Genomic DNA, 18,470 nt, shown 5'->3' with positions numbered 1-18,470 from the left:
GCGGGTCGGGGGGGGGTCCGCGGGTCCCTTCTCGGGGCTCCCCCGGCCGCGCCCCCCCGAGCCCCCCCCGTCCCCCCCCGCGGCCGCTCCGCGCTGCGCCCCCCCCCGGCCGGAGGCGGCTGCGCCCCGCGGGGGGGCGGCGGGCGGGGGGGCGGCGCGCGGCCCCTTTAAGAGCGGGGCGGCCCCGGCCGGAGCAGGAAGGAGCCGCATACGGGCCTCGGCGAGCAGCTCCCGCGGGGCGGCCAGAGCCTGCTCCGCCCGCCCGCACGGCCCGGCCCGCCCGCCTCGGCACGGCGCGGCCCGCTCCGCTCGCCCGGACCGCTCGGCCCCCGCCCGGTACGGAACTGAGGGGGGGGCGCGGAAGGGGGGGGGGGCGGGGGGGGGGGGTCGCGCATGGGGGGGGGGGTGGTTCAGGCCTGACCCTTCCCCCCCCCTCCCGGGGGTAGTGGGGGGGAGTGCGGGGGTGGGGAGGGGTCGGTTGGGTCCGTTGCGGGGGGGGGGTGGGGGCTGCCCACCCCCCCCCTCCGCCCCCCCCCTCCGTATACGTTGTACTTGGCCGGGCCGTGCTGGGGGGGTCGCGGGGGGGGGGGGGGAAGGGTTCGGAGCGGGGAGGAGTGGGGGGAGCGCGGCGCGGGGGCTGCTGGGAGCTGTAGTCCCCGGGCGCCGCCGCGCCGCAGGTGCCGGTGAGTGCCGGACTGCGCTTCCCGGCGCCCCCCGCGCCGGCTGCGAGCGGGAGGCGTGTTGACGGGCAGCGGGCGGGGCCAATCGGGGCGCGCCCTCCGCCCCGCGCGCCCGCCCCGCCCGCCGCCGCCCGGCCCAATGGCGGGCGCCGCGCGGGGTGGCCGGGGACGGGCGCGGCGGGGCCTGCGCCGCTTCCCCCGCCCGCAACCGCGACCCCCGCCCCGGGGCCCGGCACCGCCGCGACCCCCGCCCGCCCCGCCGCTCCCGCGGGGCCGCCACCGCCACCTTCCCCCCCACCACACCACCACCTCCTTCTCCCCCCCCCGGCGCCCCCCGCCCCCGCCTCCCCCCGGCCTCCATTGCGGCGCCCGCCCGGGGGAAGGGGTGGGGTCGTGGCGCCCGGCCAAGGCTCCCTGTGGGCCCCGCGGGGGGGGCGGCCCGGGCCGGCGGCGGGAGGGGGAGGCCGGTCATGGGTGGGGTCCCCCGGGGCCGCCCCGTGCGGGGGCGTCGGGCCGGGCCCGTCCCCGCGCACCCCGCAAGGTCGTTGCCGGCCGGGGGGCGCCCGGCCCGGCCCGGCCCTGCCCGGCCCTGCCCGGCCCTGCGCGTCCGGGGGTTGTTTTTCCCCCCCCCTCTCCTTTGGCCGTCCCTTATCTCCCCCCGGCCGGCTGCGGGCAGGGGGGGGGGCCGCGGTGATAATCCCCCCGCGGGGCCGGAGCCCGGCGGGATAAGCCTGTTCCCCCCCGCGGGACTGCGCAGCGCCGAGGCCGGGGAGGGCTCGGCGTGAGGGGCGGCATCCCCTCGGTGCTGCCAAAACATTCCCCTGCGCGCTCGGGGACCCGCCGCTGCCTTGTCGTCATCATCATCATCATCATCATCATCACCCCGGAGCGCGGGTGGCTCGGGGCAGGTGGCCACAAGTGCCGTGCTGAGTCCCCCAAAGGTCCCTGCCCTGTTCCCCTTGGAGCTCGGCGCCCGGTGAGGCTGGGCCGGGCTAAAGTCACGGGCACGCCGCTGGGACCTGCCGGGGAGAGGCTTCCTCGGCCGTGTCCTTCCACGAGTGTGGGAAAAGTTGGTTCGTGAAGCTGTTTCAGGAGAGGATTGAAGTCGGGTGTCAGGAAAAGGTTCTTTTTCCAGAGCGTGCTGGGGCTCTGGGCGGGTTCCCCAGGGAACGATCCCGGCCCCAAAGCTGCCAGAGCTCCAGGAACTTCTGGCCACCGGGGGGGATCGTTGGGATGTCCCTGTGGGTCCCTTGCAGCTGAGGTTGTTCCGTGGCAAAGCCCCGGGACACCAGGACGTGTAAAGCCCGGCGTTCCTATGGTGAAAGCAACAGTTCCTGTTGTACGAGCCCCGGCGACGTGACTGCCCGGCCCCTCTCTGGCTCTCGCTGTTCCCGGCTCCTGCAGACCCCAGGCTGCAGGGCAGGACCAGTTGGGGCAGCCAGAGTTTCTCTTTGGGCTCAAGGACTCTTGGTAAGAGTTTGCTGCCAGCCCCGGTTCGGGAGCAGCGCTGTTCCCCGGGCTGGTAATTGTCCTGCCTATCGAAAGCATAACTTATATAATAACTATTTTATGGGCGCGAGGGGAGAGAAAGGTTCTGCCGGGAAGAATTTACAACCTAATGAGGGTTGAAGTTGTGCACGGCGTGGCAGCGGAGCTAAAAGGTCATCCTGGCGCTTTCCAAAAGTGTTTGGGGTGGTTGGTTGGTGGTATTTTTTTCAAGGAATTGTGTGATTTCTCAAGGGTTCTGCCGGTCCCGCTTGGAAATTGCGGCGTGCGGGCTCTTCTGGAGGCTGAGCAGGAAGAGCCGGGCTGGCTTTAATTCGGATGGTTTTGCTGGAGTTGTTGGATTTCAACTACTTAAAAAGAAAAAAAAAAATAATAAAAGAGACCGAGAGAAACTGAGGAGTTTATTAGAGAGGAGCCTTTCTTGTTTAATATTCATTCTGGCCCCTGTTTAGGCTTGTCCTGGTGAAAGAGGGAGTGAAGAGGCGCAACCCAAACACGGCTGAGATGATGGTGGGATTTTTCCACCGAGCCTTAATTGCTTCAGTAACTCCAGGGACGGTTTTGCAAGGCAGGAGCTCTTAATAAACGTGGTGGTGAATGAAAGTAGTTCTTCCCTTTGCTGCTCTGCGACTCTTCCTCTGCCTTGGGTTTTGTTTTCTTTCTTTTTTTTTTTTTTTTTTTTTTTTTTTTGAATTATTAATCGTTTTTCACTCGTATTTCATCTCGTGGCCGTGGGTCTGGTGGAGATCTTTAGCTGTGGCTTCACGAGGAGCTCTGCTCCGTGCAGGAGCTGGCTGGAATGAATTTGGCCCGGCGAGGGTTTCCCTCCGTGTTTGGTGACTTTTGGGAAGCAGAATTAAAAACTCCAGTTGTTCTCCCGGCGTGGGAATTTGGATGTGGGCACGGGACGCAAATGAGGGGTGAAATTTACGCCGCCATCGAGGCTCTGTGGTGGTTTGGGCGCTCCTGTCTCCCTCATTTTGGGCTCGAGCGCTGGGGTTTGACTGTCCCACGCAGGTGTCCCCAGCTAAAAACTCCGAAATCCCGGGTCTGCCTTCCACACAGACTCTGAACGCCTGAGAGCTGTGGTTTAATCTCGATTAACACTGACACTTGAGCGTTTTCTCCCCGTCTCGGGATGCCGGGTTTTTTGGAAGATGAGCTTGTGCGACGAACAATTAGAAGCCGGCTCGTTATCTCTCCCAGTCCAGGCAATAAACAGTTGCTTTAACTTCGCTCTCAAACCAGCCTTAACCTCAAATTCGAGCGGTCTGTAATTAAAAGCCTTTTTGACGAGCAGAACTCGGGGAGAAGGGAGGAAGCCAGGCAGTGTCTGGGATGGGGGAAGCGTTCCTCCCCAATCCCGCGGCGCTTTGATCCCAGCTCCTCCGGTGTCCGTCCCGTACCTGCGCCGGCAGCGTCCCGGAGCGGCTCTGGCAGGACGTCAGCGGGAGTAAACGAGGTCAGGCAGGCGCTGGGATCCTCTGCGAGTCTCCGGGGCCGATTGTTCCTCGCCCAGCCCCCTGCCCGGATCGCCTTCCCCCCGCTCAGTTTCAGTTTCCCGGCCGGCTCCGGTGGCAGAGCCGCCGCTTTTCCCCGCCTGCGATTCCGTCCCCCCCGGTGCCCGGACCGGCCTGAGGGATTTGGGATTGTCCCGCAGCAGCCCCGGGCCGCAGGTGGGAAGGGAACTATAGAGCTCAGCTTAGTGCGACAAGGTGCGAGAAACTGGAAACTGGCTGGAGCTGCCCCGGGGCCGCGGGTGGGAGCCAAGGGCACGGCGGGGGGATGAGCCGCAGATCCCCTGGCAGGCGGCGGCTTCCCAACAGCCCATCCCGGGAAAAATGTGCTGCGGGAGCCTCGGGAGTGGGAGCTGCCAGCGCTGGCTTGGCCGGCTGCAGCCCTGCTCCTGCTCCTGCTCGGCCGTGTGCTCCCGGGGCAAAAACTCCCTCGGGATTGCTCCTTCTCCTCCTGCTTCCCACCCCTGTGCCCACCTAAAGCTGTTGGTTCTCCCCCTGTCCCTGTTTCTCCACGGGATCCTGCTCAGCCGTGTCCTCCCGGGGCAAAAACTCCCCCGGGATTGCTCCTTCTCCTCCTGCTTCCCACCCCTGTGCCCACCTGGAGCCGGTGGCTCCCTCCCTCTCCCCACCCTGTCCCTGTTTCTCCGCAGCAGAGGATGCTCCCAGCGCTGGGTTTTAACTCCCTCCTCTCCTCCCTTCACCCGTTTCCTTCCTGGTTCTTGCACCTCCTTATTTCCCACCGGCTCGCTGGGAACCAGCGGAGAAATGTAATTGTTTTTTTTTTCCTCTCCTCCCCGTTGTTTGCCGCGGCTGGGAAGGAGCCCGAGGTGGGCTTGTAGCTACAGGTTGGTGCCGTGCAGTTCCCTGGGAGCCTCGTGCCCCGACAGGCAGAGCTCAGGGCTCGGCATTCCCTGCTGCATCCCGGCAGGAAGGAAGGAGAACGTTTCCAGGGATGAAGCCCCGCTCGCTCCGGGGATTCGCCTTCGCTCGTCGTCATCGCCCGGAGCCGGGAATGGCGGGACGAGCTGCCTGTTAATCCACAAACTGGGAATTACATAAGGCCCTGCCCTGCCCTGCCCTCTCACCAAACTCCGGCCTTATTCTTTTTATTTATTTTCCCTGTTTTTTATTTTTATCCCCACCACCTCGTTTCCCAGCGGGGAAAAGAGCAGCCGGTGTGTGAGGTGTCGTTTGAGGCAATTCGATTGATGCCAGAGCCTCGGGCAGGAATCCTGGGACGGGAGACAGGGGCTTTGGGGGCTGCTGGAGTGGGGGATTTGGGGTTTGAGCAGTTCTTTGGGCTCTGTGTAGGGGTCAGGAGAGATGCGGTAGGGGTCAGGAATGTGGGATGGAGGGGTCAGTGCTGTCTGGGATCTGTGGGAATGGGGGATTTGGGGTGTGAGCATTTTTTTGGGTTCTGTTTAGGAGTCAGGTGTGACAGGAACACGGAGCAAAGGGGTCAGTGCTGTCTGGGATCTGTGGGAATGGGGGATTCGGGGTGTGAGCAGTTTTTATGGTTCTCTCAGTTCAGGAGGCCACAGCAGCTGTGACTTTGGGGCTGTGGGGTGAAGGGGCAGATGGGTTTGGCTTTTCTCGAGGAGACACTGGATGACTCTGGGGGGATTTTGGCTGGAGTGGGGACAGGCTTTGGCCTCTGAAGGGGAGGGGGTGTCCAAGCATGACCTGCTCTGATTGTCCTCCAACCTGGGGGTCAAAGCTTCGAGTCCTCAATTGCTCCCTTGGCAATTCTGCCTTTTTGGAATAGCAGCTGCTGATTCCCGCCTGGATCCCGGTGCCTCCAGGCTCCTGGGGCTCCCAGGTTGGAAAAGAGCCCTCCTGGGGGAGAGAGCTGCCCCTGCAGCCAGCACTGGAGCACGCACAGCTCCGTGGTTTGTGCAGTTCTTCCCTGTAACTCCTGAGCCTTTTGGACAGCTGTGGCTGGCTCAGCCGTGGCCTGGTGTTGTCCAGAATCTCCCCAAATCCAGGGAGTTTTCCCACAGGAGCCACGTGGGAATGAACCTGTTGGAGGGCCAGGATTGCAGCACACTTGGCTTTGGTGGAAAGGGTTTGTTTGAGCAGCAAAACTGGGAATTCCCATCAGGGCCGGGGCGTCCCGGTGTGGGCTGAGCTCAGACAGGCTCAGCTCAGCCTGAGGATCGAGGGAGGCCTGGGAGCTGCTGGAGCACAGGTGGGTTTGGGGTGGGATTGGGGCTCTTTGAGCGGCTCTCAGCAGTTCCAGGTTTGCCCTGTCTCAGCGCAGTGAAGCTCCTGTGACCTGTCGGGGACAATCCCAGCGCACGGAGCCGCTGCCCTGGATGACAGTGTTGAGGCAGAGGTGACGGTGCTGGGGCTGGAGGAGCTCCTCACCCCAAAACAACCCCTCACACACGCTCAGAGCCCGGGGGGGGAGACTCCCCGGGCTCCAAGCAAGGCACATTCCTGCCGGATTAAATCCGGCCTCTGATGACAAAGGGGAGGATTGGCCGGGAGGGCTGGGTGGAGGAACCAGTTCAGGCTCACCTTGCAACGCCAGAGGAGTTTGGTGCTGTCAGGGCTGAGGGTGGCAGCTCAGCGAGGCTCCAGCTGAGGGCTTGGGATCCCCCAGGACAGCACTGAGGCCGCCTCGCCCATCGGGGTCCGCGGCCTGCCTTTGGCCGGCACCTGGGAAATGAAGTTTCCCGGGAGCTGTGCGAGGCCATCCCGTCCCAGTGACACCCCAGGGAGCTGTGGGATGTGACGCTGGGTCATCCCTGCTCTGCCTGGGCCGTGGAAGTGAATCCCCGGTGTCCCGGCGAGCGCTGGCAGGTTTCCTGGGAGATGCAGAGTTGGGGTGAGCCTGTTCCCTGCGCACACTTGTCCTTTCCCTGGGACAATCCCACAGCTGGCTGGGCCAGCCCTGTGTGGGCCGGCCCGTGAGCACCACTGGAATTCAGGAACCAGCCCCTCTCCTCCTGGTGGCTCCACAGCAGCATTCCCAGGAATTCCCTGTCGGTGATGAGGAATCCCAGACCTCCAGCCCCAGCTGGGTGGTCTCTCCATGGTTCCTGCTCTAAGGGGTCTTTATTCCATTAGAGTTCCAGGGGTGCTCGTGGAGGGTCTGAGGGATGTTCAGATCCCATGCAGACTCTCCGGGAGCAGCTGCAGGATGTGGGATTCTCCTTTCCTGGCTGCTGTCAGGCCCTGCAGTGTCCTGGTGTCCTGCTTTAGGGGCTCCAGGTGCTTCTTGGGCTCGTGGAGAGCTTTGGCTCTTCCCTTCACAAGGGCCTGGAGGGCCAGGGGAGGTGGGGCACGGCTTCAAAATGAGGGCAGGGATGGGTGGGATATTGGGAAGGAGTTAATTCCTCCCTGTGAGGATGAGGAGGCCCTGGGATGGAATTCCCAGAGGAGCTGTGGCTGCCCCTGGATCCCTGGGAATGTCCAAGGCCAGGCTGGAGCACAGGGGAAGGTGTCCCTGCCCGTGGGATGGGACAGGATGAGCTTCAAGCTCCCTCCCAGCCCCCAGCAGCCCGGGATTCCGGGATTTCAGGGATGTGTTGCCCCACATCTGCAGGGTCCGGGGCAGATTCCCTTTCCCTGGGAGCGGCTGCTCGGTGTGAGGAGGGCTGTGGGAGGCGGGGGTTGGCTGTGCTGGAGCTTCCTGTGCTGCCCAGGCACATCTCCGCAGAGCAGGGAGAGGAGAAAACCTCCCTGGCAGGTCGGACCTGGCGGGGACAGCCCGGCTGCTGTGGTGACGTGGGCTGGGGCGGGGGGAGGCTGCTGCAGCCCAGGGCTGCAGGAACAGCTCGGCTGTTCTTCACCTTGGATCTCAGACTTGGACTCATCCCGGGATGGTTTGGGTGGGAAGGGACCTAAAAACTCATCCAGTGCCGTGGGCAGGGACAGCTCCCACTGTCCCAGGCTGCTCCAAGGCTCCTCCAGCCTGGCCTGGGACATTCCAGGGATCCCATTCCAGTCCCTCCCCACCCTGACAGGGTGAGGATATTCCTGCCAGGATATTCCTTCCCAATCTCCCAGCTCAGCCTCCTCTCCGTGTCCTTGTCCAGAGTCCCTCCCCATCCCTCTGGGAGCTCTCCGGAGCCCTCGCAGCGGCATTCCAGCGTCCGAAGCACCTACGGAAAGTGGGATGCTCTGATCTTTGGGAAGGACCAGAGCGAGCCCAGCACTCTGGGGGATCCCTGGAGCGGGCTTTGGTCGGGGCTGTGATCTCTGGGAACCAACTGAACCCTCCTTGTGTGCTTCAGTCTCATTCCTCGTCCCTCGTGTCCCGAATCCAGAGCTGTGGCGGCTTTTCCCTCGCTGGGAGCTGGGCAGGGGCTGGAGGGGATGGATGCTGGGGAAAACAGAGGCAGATTGTCCAGGGCAGCCCACGGACATTCGCAGGGCTCTGCTTCTGCTCCCGTCTCTTCACTTCAAGAGCTGCATGATCTCGGTCATGCTACCCCGGCTGGGATGTCTGCTCAGGGCAGAAGAAAGCTGCAATTCACCCTTTCCCACCCTTGCCTTCTCAACACCGAGCCTTTCTTCCCACTGCATGGTTGAAAACGTGGTTTTATTTAAAATAAAACTGTGCTGAGGGGGGTTTTTACAGCTCGGGTTTTTCCCAGCGCGCAGTTCCTTCTGTCAGCGTGCAGGGCCTTCCTCTCAGGAGCATCCAGCTCTTCCCCAGGCCCAAATAATTCGGGTGCTTTGGCCCTAAAGGCCTGACAGCACGTTGCTGGCTGGGAGCAGCGGAGTTTCCGTGGCTCTGTGGGGTGGTTGGGATTGTGGGACAGGGAGAACAACGCCTCCTTCCCTTCCCGCTGCTGTTCCCAGCTCCCCGGCGGAGGCTGGGCTGGATCCTGGGCAGAGGGAGACCTGCCGGGACCTGTCCTGGGCTGGCAGCTCAGGTGCTGCCTCCTGCTCTCCCCGTGGCCTCCGAGCAGCCGGAGCTGTCCGGGGACTGGGGGGACTGGGGGGGACTGGGGGGACTGGGGTGGTCCTTCCCGAAATGCAGAGGTGAGGAGCCGTGGGGTGGGAGCTGCTCACGGGGAAAAATCCCTTCCAGCTGGTGGTGAGGGAATGCTGGGATCACCTCTGGGCCTCGGGCAGCAGCCACTGGGGTTTTAATAATTCTTTATTTTGTATTTTAATAATTCTTCCCCGGCGCTGCCCTGCCCTCGGTCACGGGCGTTTGCTCCAAGAAATCCCAGAGCAGCTTGGGATCTTTGGGCAAGCGGCTTGAGTATCCCAAATTCTGGGATGGTTGGGGTTGGATGGACTTTAAATATTCCTGCCACGGGCTGGGACATCCTCCAGTGTCCCAGGGTGCTCCAGGCTGGCCTTGGACACTTCCCAGGGATCCAGGGGCAGCCCCAGCTCCTCTGGGAATTCCATCCCAATATCCCATCTATCCTCTACGTCAGTTTGAATCCATCCCCTCTAACCCTGCCCGAAGTCCCTCTCCCTCCTCCAGGCTCACCGCCCCCCTCCCAGGGCTCAGGTGTTCCCAGGAAACGTCGCTCTGGGCATCCCGCGACTCCCCGCAGCCGGTTTCTTGCCTCGTGCTCCGTGGAAAGGGCGATGCTGCTCCTCCCTCCCTGCCCCCAGCAGGTGCCAGGTGTTGCTCAAGTCCTCACCTGTGCTGCTGCAGTGGGCGGCACCCCTGCCTTTGGAAGGAATTTGGGGGATCTTTTCCGGATTAGAGCACGGGGCGGAAAAACATTCCCTGTTCCTTATTCCCCAAGTGTGAGTGAGCTCTTCCACCTGTGAGTCCCTGAGCCCTCCCAAAGTGCTCGGGCTTCCTCTGGGTTTTAAGGCAAAGAAGTGAAGGGAAAAGGGGAAAAAACCCCAAAAAACCCAACCCCCCTGAGGTTCTCTGGAGAACCGGTAATTAAAGAGGTGTTTTGTCAGCTCTTCTGGTTGTGAGCCCATCTTGATGTGGTCGTCTCATTTGAATGTAAATGTCAAATTCCAGAGCTCCTGGAGGAGAGGGATTGGGTGACGTCCTGCTGAGGGAAGCACAAGCTCTGGGGTTTCTGTGAGCTCGGGGGGAGTCTGGGAGGACAGAGGGGAGAAATGGAGTTTTAAAAAAAAAAGGGAATAAACCGGCAGCGCTGAGGTCACGGCTCGGGTGCCACGTCCTCGCCGTGACAAGGACACGGAGGGAATGGAGCTGGGAAGAGCCTGGAAGATGTCTGAGGGAGCCGGGCAGGCTCAGGAGTGACCTTGTGGCTCTGCACAACTCCCTGCCAGGGCAGGAGGGGTCAGGTTCTGCTCCCGGGGGACAGCAGGACACGAGGGAATGGCCTTGAGTTGTAGCAGGGCAGGTTCAGGGTGGATATTGGGAAGATTTCTGCTTGGAAAGAATGGTGGGACACTGGCAGGGGCTGCCCTGGGGGGTTTGGAGTGCCCCGGAGGTGTCCAGGGAAGGCCTGGAGGTGGCACTGGGTGCTCTGGCCTGGGGACAAGGTGAGGACCGATGATCCTGGAGGGCTTTTCCAGCCTCGGTGATTCCATTTCGGAGTTGAGCAGCGGCGTCCAAAGGCGGTGGGGAATCAGCTGGATGTAGAACGTCAGCTCAGGGAGGTGGAGAACTTCCCTCACTCCCATCCACCACCCAAAAACCGCCAGTTTTCCTGCCCGGAGTCGGGCTGTGTGTGCCAGGCTGACTGGTGGAGCTGGAATAGCCCCAGCTCCGCCGTGTGGGGCGTTTGGAAGTGCCCTGGGGGCCGCACAGGGTGTCCCACCAGGGCTGTAAAGGATGCCCCGAAATCACCTGCAGGGCTCTGCTGTTGCTCTTTCTCGCGGGCTGAGTTTCACCTCGGTGCTTCCCCCTCAGGTGTCTGCCGGGGCTGTCCCCAAACTTTCCCCCAGGGTCACTTTTGGGGTGAAACGTGTCACCTCCGAGCCCTGCAGAGCCACCCAGGGACAGGCCAGCAGTGGGCAGGCAGGCAGGGAGAGGCTGGAGCTGCTGGGAAGTTGGGGTCAGTGGTTGGTGGCCCGTTCAGACCTTCCCTGAGCAGGCAGGGGACGGGCTGTGGTTGTGCCGGCGGCTTTTGTCACTTGTCACCTGGCGTCAGGACACCGCCAAGCGGATTTTGCCCGTTCCATCGTGGCCCTGAGCCCTGTTGCCACGAGCTGGCAGTGGACTTGGGGGTGCTTGGAGCTTGAGTCCCCCGCCTTAGGAAGACTCGGCGAAATCCCCGAATCCCCACCTGGGAACGCTCCCTTTCCCCTCGGCGATGCCGGGGCTGTTGGGCCCTTCGGAAAAGGAGCGAGGCGTGACGTTTTACGGGCTCGATCTCTGGATGTGGCCGGGCCCCGACTGCGTTCCTGGGGGGATGGGGGGCAGCCCCTTTGCCCCCCGCCGTCCCCGGGACACAAAGGGCGCGTTGTGTGCGCGGGGTGGCCGAGTTGGAGCGGCCTCCCGGGCAGTCTCATGACCCTGCAGCCATTCCCACACTCTGGGGATGGTTATCCCAGGCCCGGGGAGGGGGTGACCTTGTCTGGGTGCTCTGGCTGCTCCCCGTGGTCCCCAGAGCTCAGATTCTCCGGTTTTTGGGGGGAGAAGGAGCTTTGTGAAGCAGCTCTTGTAGAGAGGAGGAACGGGGGGAAGCTCCGGGGCCGTTTTTGGGGTGGGCAGGGATGTGGGAGCTGCTCTGCTGCGTGGGTGAGGCCGGTCAGGAGGGTTTGGGGAGCTCTGGAGGCAGCAAAGGCTCCCTGGGCCGGCGCCTCGGGAGGTCCCTGGGGATGCCGCGGTGAGGTGACCTTGCCCAAGGTCACACCTGAGGCCGGGGCCGAGCGTGGAGCCACCAAGCAGCCCTTTCCTCCCCGATGTAAAAATCCCGGAATTAGGGCTTAAAGGTCGACTCCTGGAGCGCAGGAGGCGGCTCTGGAGTCGCTCCCGGCTGTCTCAGGAAGTCACCTGCCTTTGGGGTTGGCCTTGGGGGCAGGACCGGAGCGTGCCCCGCACATCCAGCTCCCCTGCATCCTCCCTCCTCCTCCTCGCCCCCATCCCATTCCTGCTGGGAGCTGCTGTCCTCCTGCTGGTTCGTTATCCAGGGATTTGCTCCAGATGACTTTTCCTCCCCAGCCTCGGACCTGCCTCCTCCTGCCTTTTCTCTGTCTACAACAGGAAGGTGCCAAAGTTAAACTTCTTTTCTGGCCTTAACAAAACTTTTCAGAAAAAGAAGTAAATATGGAAAACTACTGAGGAGGCCGGGGGTGGGTGGGGGAGGCCGGAGTTGTGCAACCTGGGCTCCTGCTCCGTGCTGCGACCCGGGGCTGGGAGTCGCTTCCTGGATAATTATTCCTGCTCTGGATCCATCCTGACTCATCCATCCATCCATCCGCCCCCCATGGCGTGGGGCAGGCCACGTCCCGCCGGGCCTCGGTTTCCCCACCTGGAAATGAGGAGTTTGGATACTCCAGCCTCGTGCTGGGCTGGTTTCTGGGTTGGTCTGTGCCTGGATTTCTTGGCTCCTGCTGATCCCAGGGCTTGGGATGGGGAGGGGGGAATTACTTGGATTTTCCGGCAAAGGCATCGCTGCTTCAAGGAGCTCGTGTGGGTTTGCTGCTTGAGATGGACGGGAGGGGAATGTCATTCCCGATTTTTGGGATCAGAAGACTGGGATGGTGGGAGAATCAGGGGCTGTTCAGGCTGGCAGTGTCCCTTTCCCAGCGAGGGGGATCCCTCCGGGTTTTTCCAGCCTTCGGAGTCAAGTGGATCTGTCAGGAGCGACTTTATTTATTTCTCCTGTCCCAAACAAACCCTTGGCATTGGGAGGAGCTGCCGCTTCTGCTGGAACCTGCCCAGGATCCGGGGCTGGTGCTGGCACTGGGCGATCCCGGTGTCCTTTCCTCTCTCAGGAGGATCCCGAGCCGGTCCTGAGGGATCACCTCCGGCCTGTCCAACACCTGCAGCAGCAGCAGCAGGTTGGGGTGGCCGCGGCTCCCCTCTCCCTGCCCTTCCCAAAGGACATTCCCAGGTGTTCTGGCCCCTGGGGATGAGCGCCGGGAACTCACATCACTCTGTTGGCTGCGCTCGGTGAGCCGGGGACCATCCCAGTGGGAATGGGAAATGCTCCCAGGGATGGCCTGGGCTGCACTGGGGGGGCTCAGGCCGCCCCAGCCCCGCGCTGGGCACAGCTGTGCCCGCTCCGGCTGCCGCCGGGCTGGGTGACCCCAGCTCCCTGCCAAGGCTTGCTGCCCTGGCCCCGATCCGTGCCCCTTCAGCTGTTCTCACTCGAGAGCACCTGGGCTCTGCTCCTCCTCCTCCTCCTCCTCCTCCTCCCCAGGTAAGCGCAGGCCGGGCAGGACGATGGGAGAGGCTCAGGGGACACTCGCGGTGCGTCCCTCGGGAATTTGGGAATTCTCCCGACGTCTCCAAGCTCTGACTCACTCCTCTCCTTCCCCCCCCCTCCCCAACAGCCTTTAGCGTGGAAGATGGCGGGTGGCGTGGACGGCCCCATAGGGATCCCGTTCCCGGATCACAGCAGCGACATCCTCAGCAGCCTGAACGAGCAGAGGAACAACGGGCTGCTGTGCGACGTGGTCATCCTGGTGGAAGGCCAGGAGTTCCCCACCCACCGCTCCGTCCTGGCGGCCTGCAGCCAGTACTTCAAGAAGCTCTTCACCTCAGGGTTAGTGGTGGACCAGCAGAACGTGTATGAGATAGACTTTGTGAGTGCGGACGCGCTGTCGGCGCTGCTGGAGTTCGCCTACACCGCCACCCTCACCGTCAGCACTTCCAACGTCAACGACATCCTCAACGCCGCCACGCTGCTGGAGATCCCGGCCGTCAGGGATGTCTGCACGGATCTCCTGGAGAGGAAGATTCTGGCCAAAAACGACCAGATGGATACAGTAGATCAAATTGATCAGAGGAACCATCTCAGAGCAAAAGAGTACCTGGAGTTCTTCCAGAGCAACCCCGTGAACGGCCACCAAGGCAGCTTTCCGTGGACCAACACAGAGTTGAGAGACCTTCAGAGACTGAACTTCCGAGGCCAAGAGGAGGAGGAGGAGTCCAACTGCAACGGCCTGGACTTCTACTCGCAAGCCACCCCAACCGAAAGACCAAAGGCAAGTGACTGTGACCCCGACAGCAACCCGGCCATGTGGCTGGAGCGCGAGGACGAGGAGCCGGCCAGCGGCGGGATGTTCTCCCCCTCCCAGAACGGACATTACAGCAGCCGTGGCTTGGCCACCCCGGGAGAGGAGGAAGGGGGAACGCCCAGGGGCCCTCTGGACCCGCAGGAAGCCGGGGACTCGCCCAGCTTCATCCCCACGGGCACGGAGACGGAGGACGACGCCAGGGAGGTGGATGACCTGGCCGCCAGCGCCCTGCTCCAGCAGATGATCAACTCGGTGGGGCGGCAGCAGCTCGGCGACGACGACCGCAAGGACGAGGACGGGGTCATGGATTATTACTTGAAATATTTCGGCAGTTCCAGCGAGGGCGACGTGTACCCGTCCTGGTCGCAGAAGGTGGAGAAGAAGATCAGGGCCAAAGCATTCCAGAAGTGCCCCATCTGCGAGAAGGTGATCCAGGGCGCCGGGAAGCTGCCGCGCCACATCCGCACCCACACCGGGGAGAAGCCCTACGAGTGCAACATCTGCAACGTCCGATTCACCAGGTACGGGCTGGGCACGGGGCTGCACGCACGCCTGGGGCTGCACAGAGACCCGGGGGCTGCACAGAGACCCGGGGACTGCACACACACCTGGGGGCTGCACAGAGACCCGGGGGCTGCTCCCATACCTGGGGCTGCACACACACCTGGGGCTGCACAGAGACCCGGGGGCTGCACAGAGACCCGGGGGCTGCACACACACCTGGGGCTGCACAGAGACCTGGGGTCTGCACACACACCTGGGGCTGCACACACACCTGGGGCTGCACACACACCTGGGGCTGCACAGAGACCCGGGGGCTGCACACACACCTGGGGCTGCACACACACCTGGGGCTGCACAGAGACCCGGGGGCTGCACAGAGACCCGGGGGCTGCACACACACCTGGGGCTGCACAGAGACCTGGGGTCTGCACACACACCTGGGGCTGCACACACACCTGGGGCTGCACACACACCTGGGGCTGCACAGAGACCCGGGGGCTGCACACACACCTGGGGCTGCACACACACCTGGGGCTGCACAGAGACCCGGGGGCTGCACAGAGACCCGGGGGCTGCACACACACCTGGGGCTGCACAGAGACTGGGGGGCTGCACAGAGACCCGGGGGCTGCACACACACCTGGGGGATTCACACACACCTGGGGGCTGCAGAGGTGGTGGGGAATGGTTTGGGAATGGTTTGGGAATGGCTCCATGGCAGGGCTGAGGTGGTGCTTGCCTCGGGAGGAGCCCGGAGCCCACTCGTGTCCTTGGCAGCCCCGGCGCAGCTCCCGGGGGCGTTTGCCGTGTTCTGGTCGGGGCTGCTCCGCTCCTTGCCGGGCCGCGGCCGCACCGAAGAAAGGGGACATTGTTGTTTGCGTGGCTCCGCTTCGCTCCGGTCCGCGGCCGGGCGCGCCGCCTCCTCTCCCCGGGCCCCGCCGGGGGCTGCCTGCGCCTGGGGCTGCTCCCTGCCCCTTCCCTGCTCCTTCTCCCCTCTCCTTCCCTTTCCCTGCCTGCCCAGGTATTCCCACTGTGCCATTTCCCACGGCGCAGGCCGGCCCTTCCAGGCCCCTCGTGCTTTGGGGGCTCCATCCCATGGGGCTGCTCCCTGGGGGATCCTGGGGGATCCTGGGGGATCCTGGGGGTCCCCCGGGGCAGGCGGAGGGGCCGGGCCCGGGCCAGGAGCCGTGTCCTGCCCCTTCGCCCGGTGCCGGCCGCGCCCAGCCCACGTTGGAGAGCTGAGGAATGCAGATAATGGCAGGGGCAGCGTGCCAGGCCTCCCTCCCCACCGCCCCGGCCCTGCCACGCGGCGCCTCCCCGCTCCGGGGCCGGGGGCTGATCCCACGGCGACCCCGCGGGGATCCCACGGCGATCCCACAGTGACCCCACAGTGATCCCACAGTGATCCCACGGGGATCCCACAGCGACCCCGCAGTGATCCCACAGTGATCCCACAGTGATCCCACAGCGATCCCACTGGGATCCCACAGTGATCCCACAGCGATCCCACTGGGATCCCACAGTGATCCCACAGTGATCCCACGGGGATCCCACAGTGACCCCACAGTGACCCCGCAGTGATCCCACAGCGATCCCACAGGGATCCCAGCCCCCTGGGCACGATCCCGGGATCCACTGCAGGAGCGGGTAATGCCCCAGATCCCCTTGGCAGTGCGAGAGGAGGGGAGGCGCAGGGGGTCTGGGGAGGGGCCGTGGTGGGGCAGGGCCCCCTCAGCCCTTCTCCAGCCTGCTCCCATCCCTGGAGACGCCGGGACAGGGACAGGGGGACAAGGGGACAGGGACAGGGGGACAGGGCCAAGGGGACAGGGCACAGGGAGCTGTCCTTGGCACCGTGTTCCCCAGCTCCATGCCCGGATTTTATCGTTCCTTCGCTTCCTTGCCCGTCCGGTCGCACGGCTGGGGGCAGCTCCCTTCCCCGGGCCGGGCTCCGCGCTCCGGGCTGCGGCGGGAGCAGCCGGGGCTGCCCGGCGGGGTGGGCACCCAGCCCGGCCCTTCGCAGCGATTTTTGCTCCCTGCTGCTTCCTGCTTCCTGCAGCAGCTCCCCGGAGGAGAGAGAGGGAGGCCGGTTATAAAAGGACAAATTGGAATTTCACCCGCCCCGTTGGTGCCACCTCGGGGCTTCCATCCTCCCCCTGGAGCTTTAGGATTTGTGGGATCCTGCGGGCAAAGGGAGAACGTTCAGGGAGCTGGGGGTTCCCTGCAGGTGCCGGGGGGGCAGGAGGGGCTCCCACCGCCCGGCCACGTGCTCGGCGCCGGGATTTTCCTGCGGGAAGCAGCGACGGCTCACGTGGCCCCGCTGGCCCCCGGCCCGGCCCCAAAGGAGTGACCCCATAGCTGGGATCAGCCCTGGGCTGGGCTGGCTGTGACCCCATAGCCCTGCTCACACCCCATAGCCCTGCTCACACCCCATACGGGGCAGTGTGTGACCCCATAGCCCTGCTCACACCCCATATGGGGCAGTGTGTGACCCCATAGCCCTGCTCACACCCCATACGGGGCAGTGTGTGACCCCATAGCCCTGCTCACACCCCATAACCCTGCTCAGACCCCATAGCCCTGCTCACACCCCATAGCCCTGCTCACACCCCATATGGGGCAGTGTGTGACACCATAACCCTGCTCACACCCCATATGGGGCAGTGTGTGACCCCATAACCCTGCTCACACCCCATATGGGGCAGTGTGTGACCCCATAGCCCTGCTCACACCCCATACGGGGCAGTGTGTGACCCCATAGCCCTGCTCACACCCCATAACCCTGCTCAGACCCCATAGCCCTGCTCACACCCCATAGCCCTGCTCAGACCCCATATGGGGCAGTGTGTGACCCCATAGCCCTGCTCACACCCCATAGCCCTGCTCACACCCCATAGCCCTGCTCACACCCCATACGGGACAGTGAGTGGCCCCACAGCAGGTGCGCACCCTGTGCAGGACAGGGGTGACCCCACGGCGCTGCTCAGCCCTCTGCGGGACGATGTTTGACCTCATGCCAGGTCATGGGGCAGCCCCGTACCAAGGGCTGCTCGGCCCTACATGAGCTGACGTCCAGCCCCACACCAGGCGCCGTTTTCCCCCCACACCAGGCGCTGTTTTCCCCCACACCAGGCGCTGTTTTCCCCCACACCAGGCGCCGTTTTCCCCCACACCAGGCGCCGTTTTGCCCCGTTCCAAAGCCCAGCCCCACTCCCCGCCGTGCCCCGGCCCCATGCCATCCCCCCCACCCTCTCCCCATCCCTCCCGCCGCAGCCGCGCTCCCTGACGGCGCCTGGTGCTCTCCCGGCAGGCAGGACAAGCTCAAGGTGCACATGCGGAAGCACACCGGCGAGAAGCCCTACCTGTGCCAGCAGTGCGGCGCCGCCTTCGCCCACAACTACGACTTGAAGAACCACATGCGGGTGCACACGGGGCTGCGGCCGTACCAGTGCGACAGCTGCTGCAAGACTTTCGTCCGCTCCGACCACCTGCACAGGCACCTTAAAAAGGATGGATGCAACGGGATCCCGTCGAGGAGGGGTCGCAAGCCGAGGGTGAGGGAGGCCGGCGGGGCCATGCCGCCCACGCCCACGGGCAGCGCCGAGGACGCGGCCGGAGCCGAGAGCCACGAGTCGGAGGAGCCCGCGGCGGGCAGCGCCCAGCAGCAGCAGCACTTTGAGGAGAATTCCAATAACGAAGAGCCGGGATTGAATGTAGCAGGAGGGTCGGATGAGGGTAACGCGCAAGGACTCTCCTAAACCAAAAACGACAAGAAAAGAATTATTAATATTAATTATATACCGACGCCCCCCCCCCCTCCTCCCTCCTCCTCCTCAACACCCCTCCCCCCGGCAAAGCAACCACCTGAGAAAAAAGCGAAACGAGTCACCGAGTCTAGTTAGTGCTTTTCCTCCGATTTTTCTCTTTTAAAAGGGGTTTCTCTTCCCTCCCCGCCCCCCCCTTTTTTTTTTTTTTTTTTTAAGGAAAAAAAGAAGAAAAAAGCGACGGGAAAAAAGAAAAAAAAAAAGCTTAAAACAGAAAGAGAGATATTATATTAATTTTTTTTTTTTTTATTTTCTTCTGATCTTCCCCGTCGCAAAGCGGGGCTCTACCCCCGAGGATCCCTCGTAGCCAAGGACCTTTTCTTGGAAAGGCAAGGACGCTAGGGAAG

General features: G+C 63.5%; 1 protein-coding gene across 1 annotated transcript; it reads left to right on the top strand.

The window, feature by feature from the left end:
• Window positions 1–207: 207 nt before the first annotated feature.
• Window positions 208–18,065, top strand: ZBTB7A (zinc finger and BTB domain containing 7A). Its single transcript, XM_066205717.1, has 3 exons — window positions 208–336; window positions 13,112–14,319; window positions 17,610–18,065. The coding sequence occupies exons 2-3, from the start codon at window positions 13,127–13,129 to the stop codon at window positions 18,055–18,057; spliced, it is 1,641 nt and encodes a 546-aa protein (XP_066061814.1). The 5' UTR covers window positions 208–336; window positions 13,112–13,126; the 3' UTR covers window positions 18,058–18,065.
• Window positions 18,066–18,470: the final 405 nt, after the last annotated feature.

The sequence above is a fragment of the Chamaea fasciata genome, unplaced genomic scaffold (assembly GCF_029207755.1).
Source record: "Chamaea fasciata isolate MVZ Bird 193981 ecotype frontalis unplaced genomic scaffold, bChaFas1.0.hap1 SCAF_28, whole genome shotgun sequence".
Classification (NCBI taxonomy): Eukaryota; Metazoa; Chordata; class Aves; order Passeriformes; family Sylviidae; genus Chamaea; species Chamaea fasciata.
The sequence above is the reverse complement of the archived record's forward strand: the minus strand, read 5'-3'. Positions and strand labels throughout refer to the sequence as shown.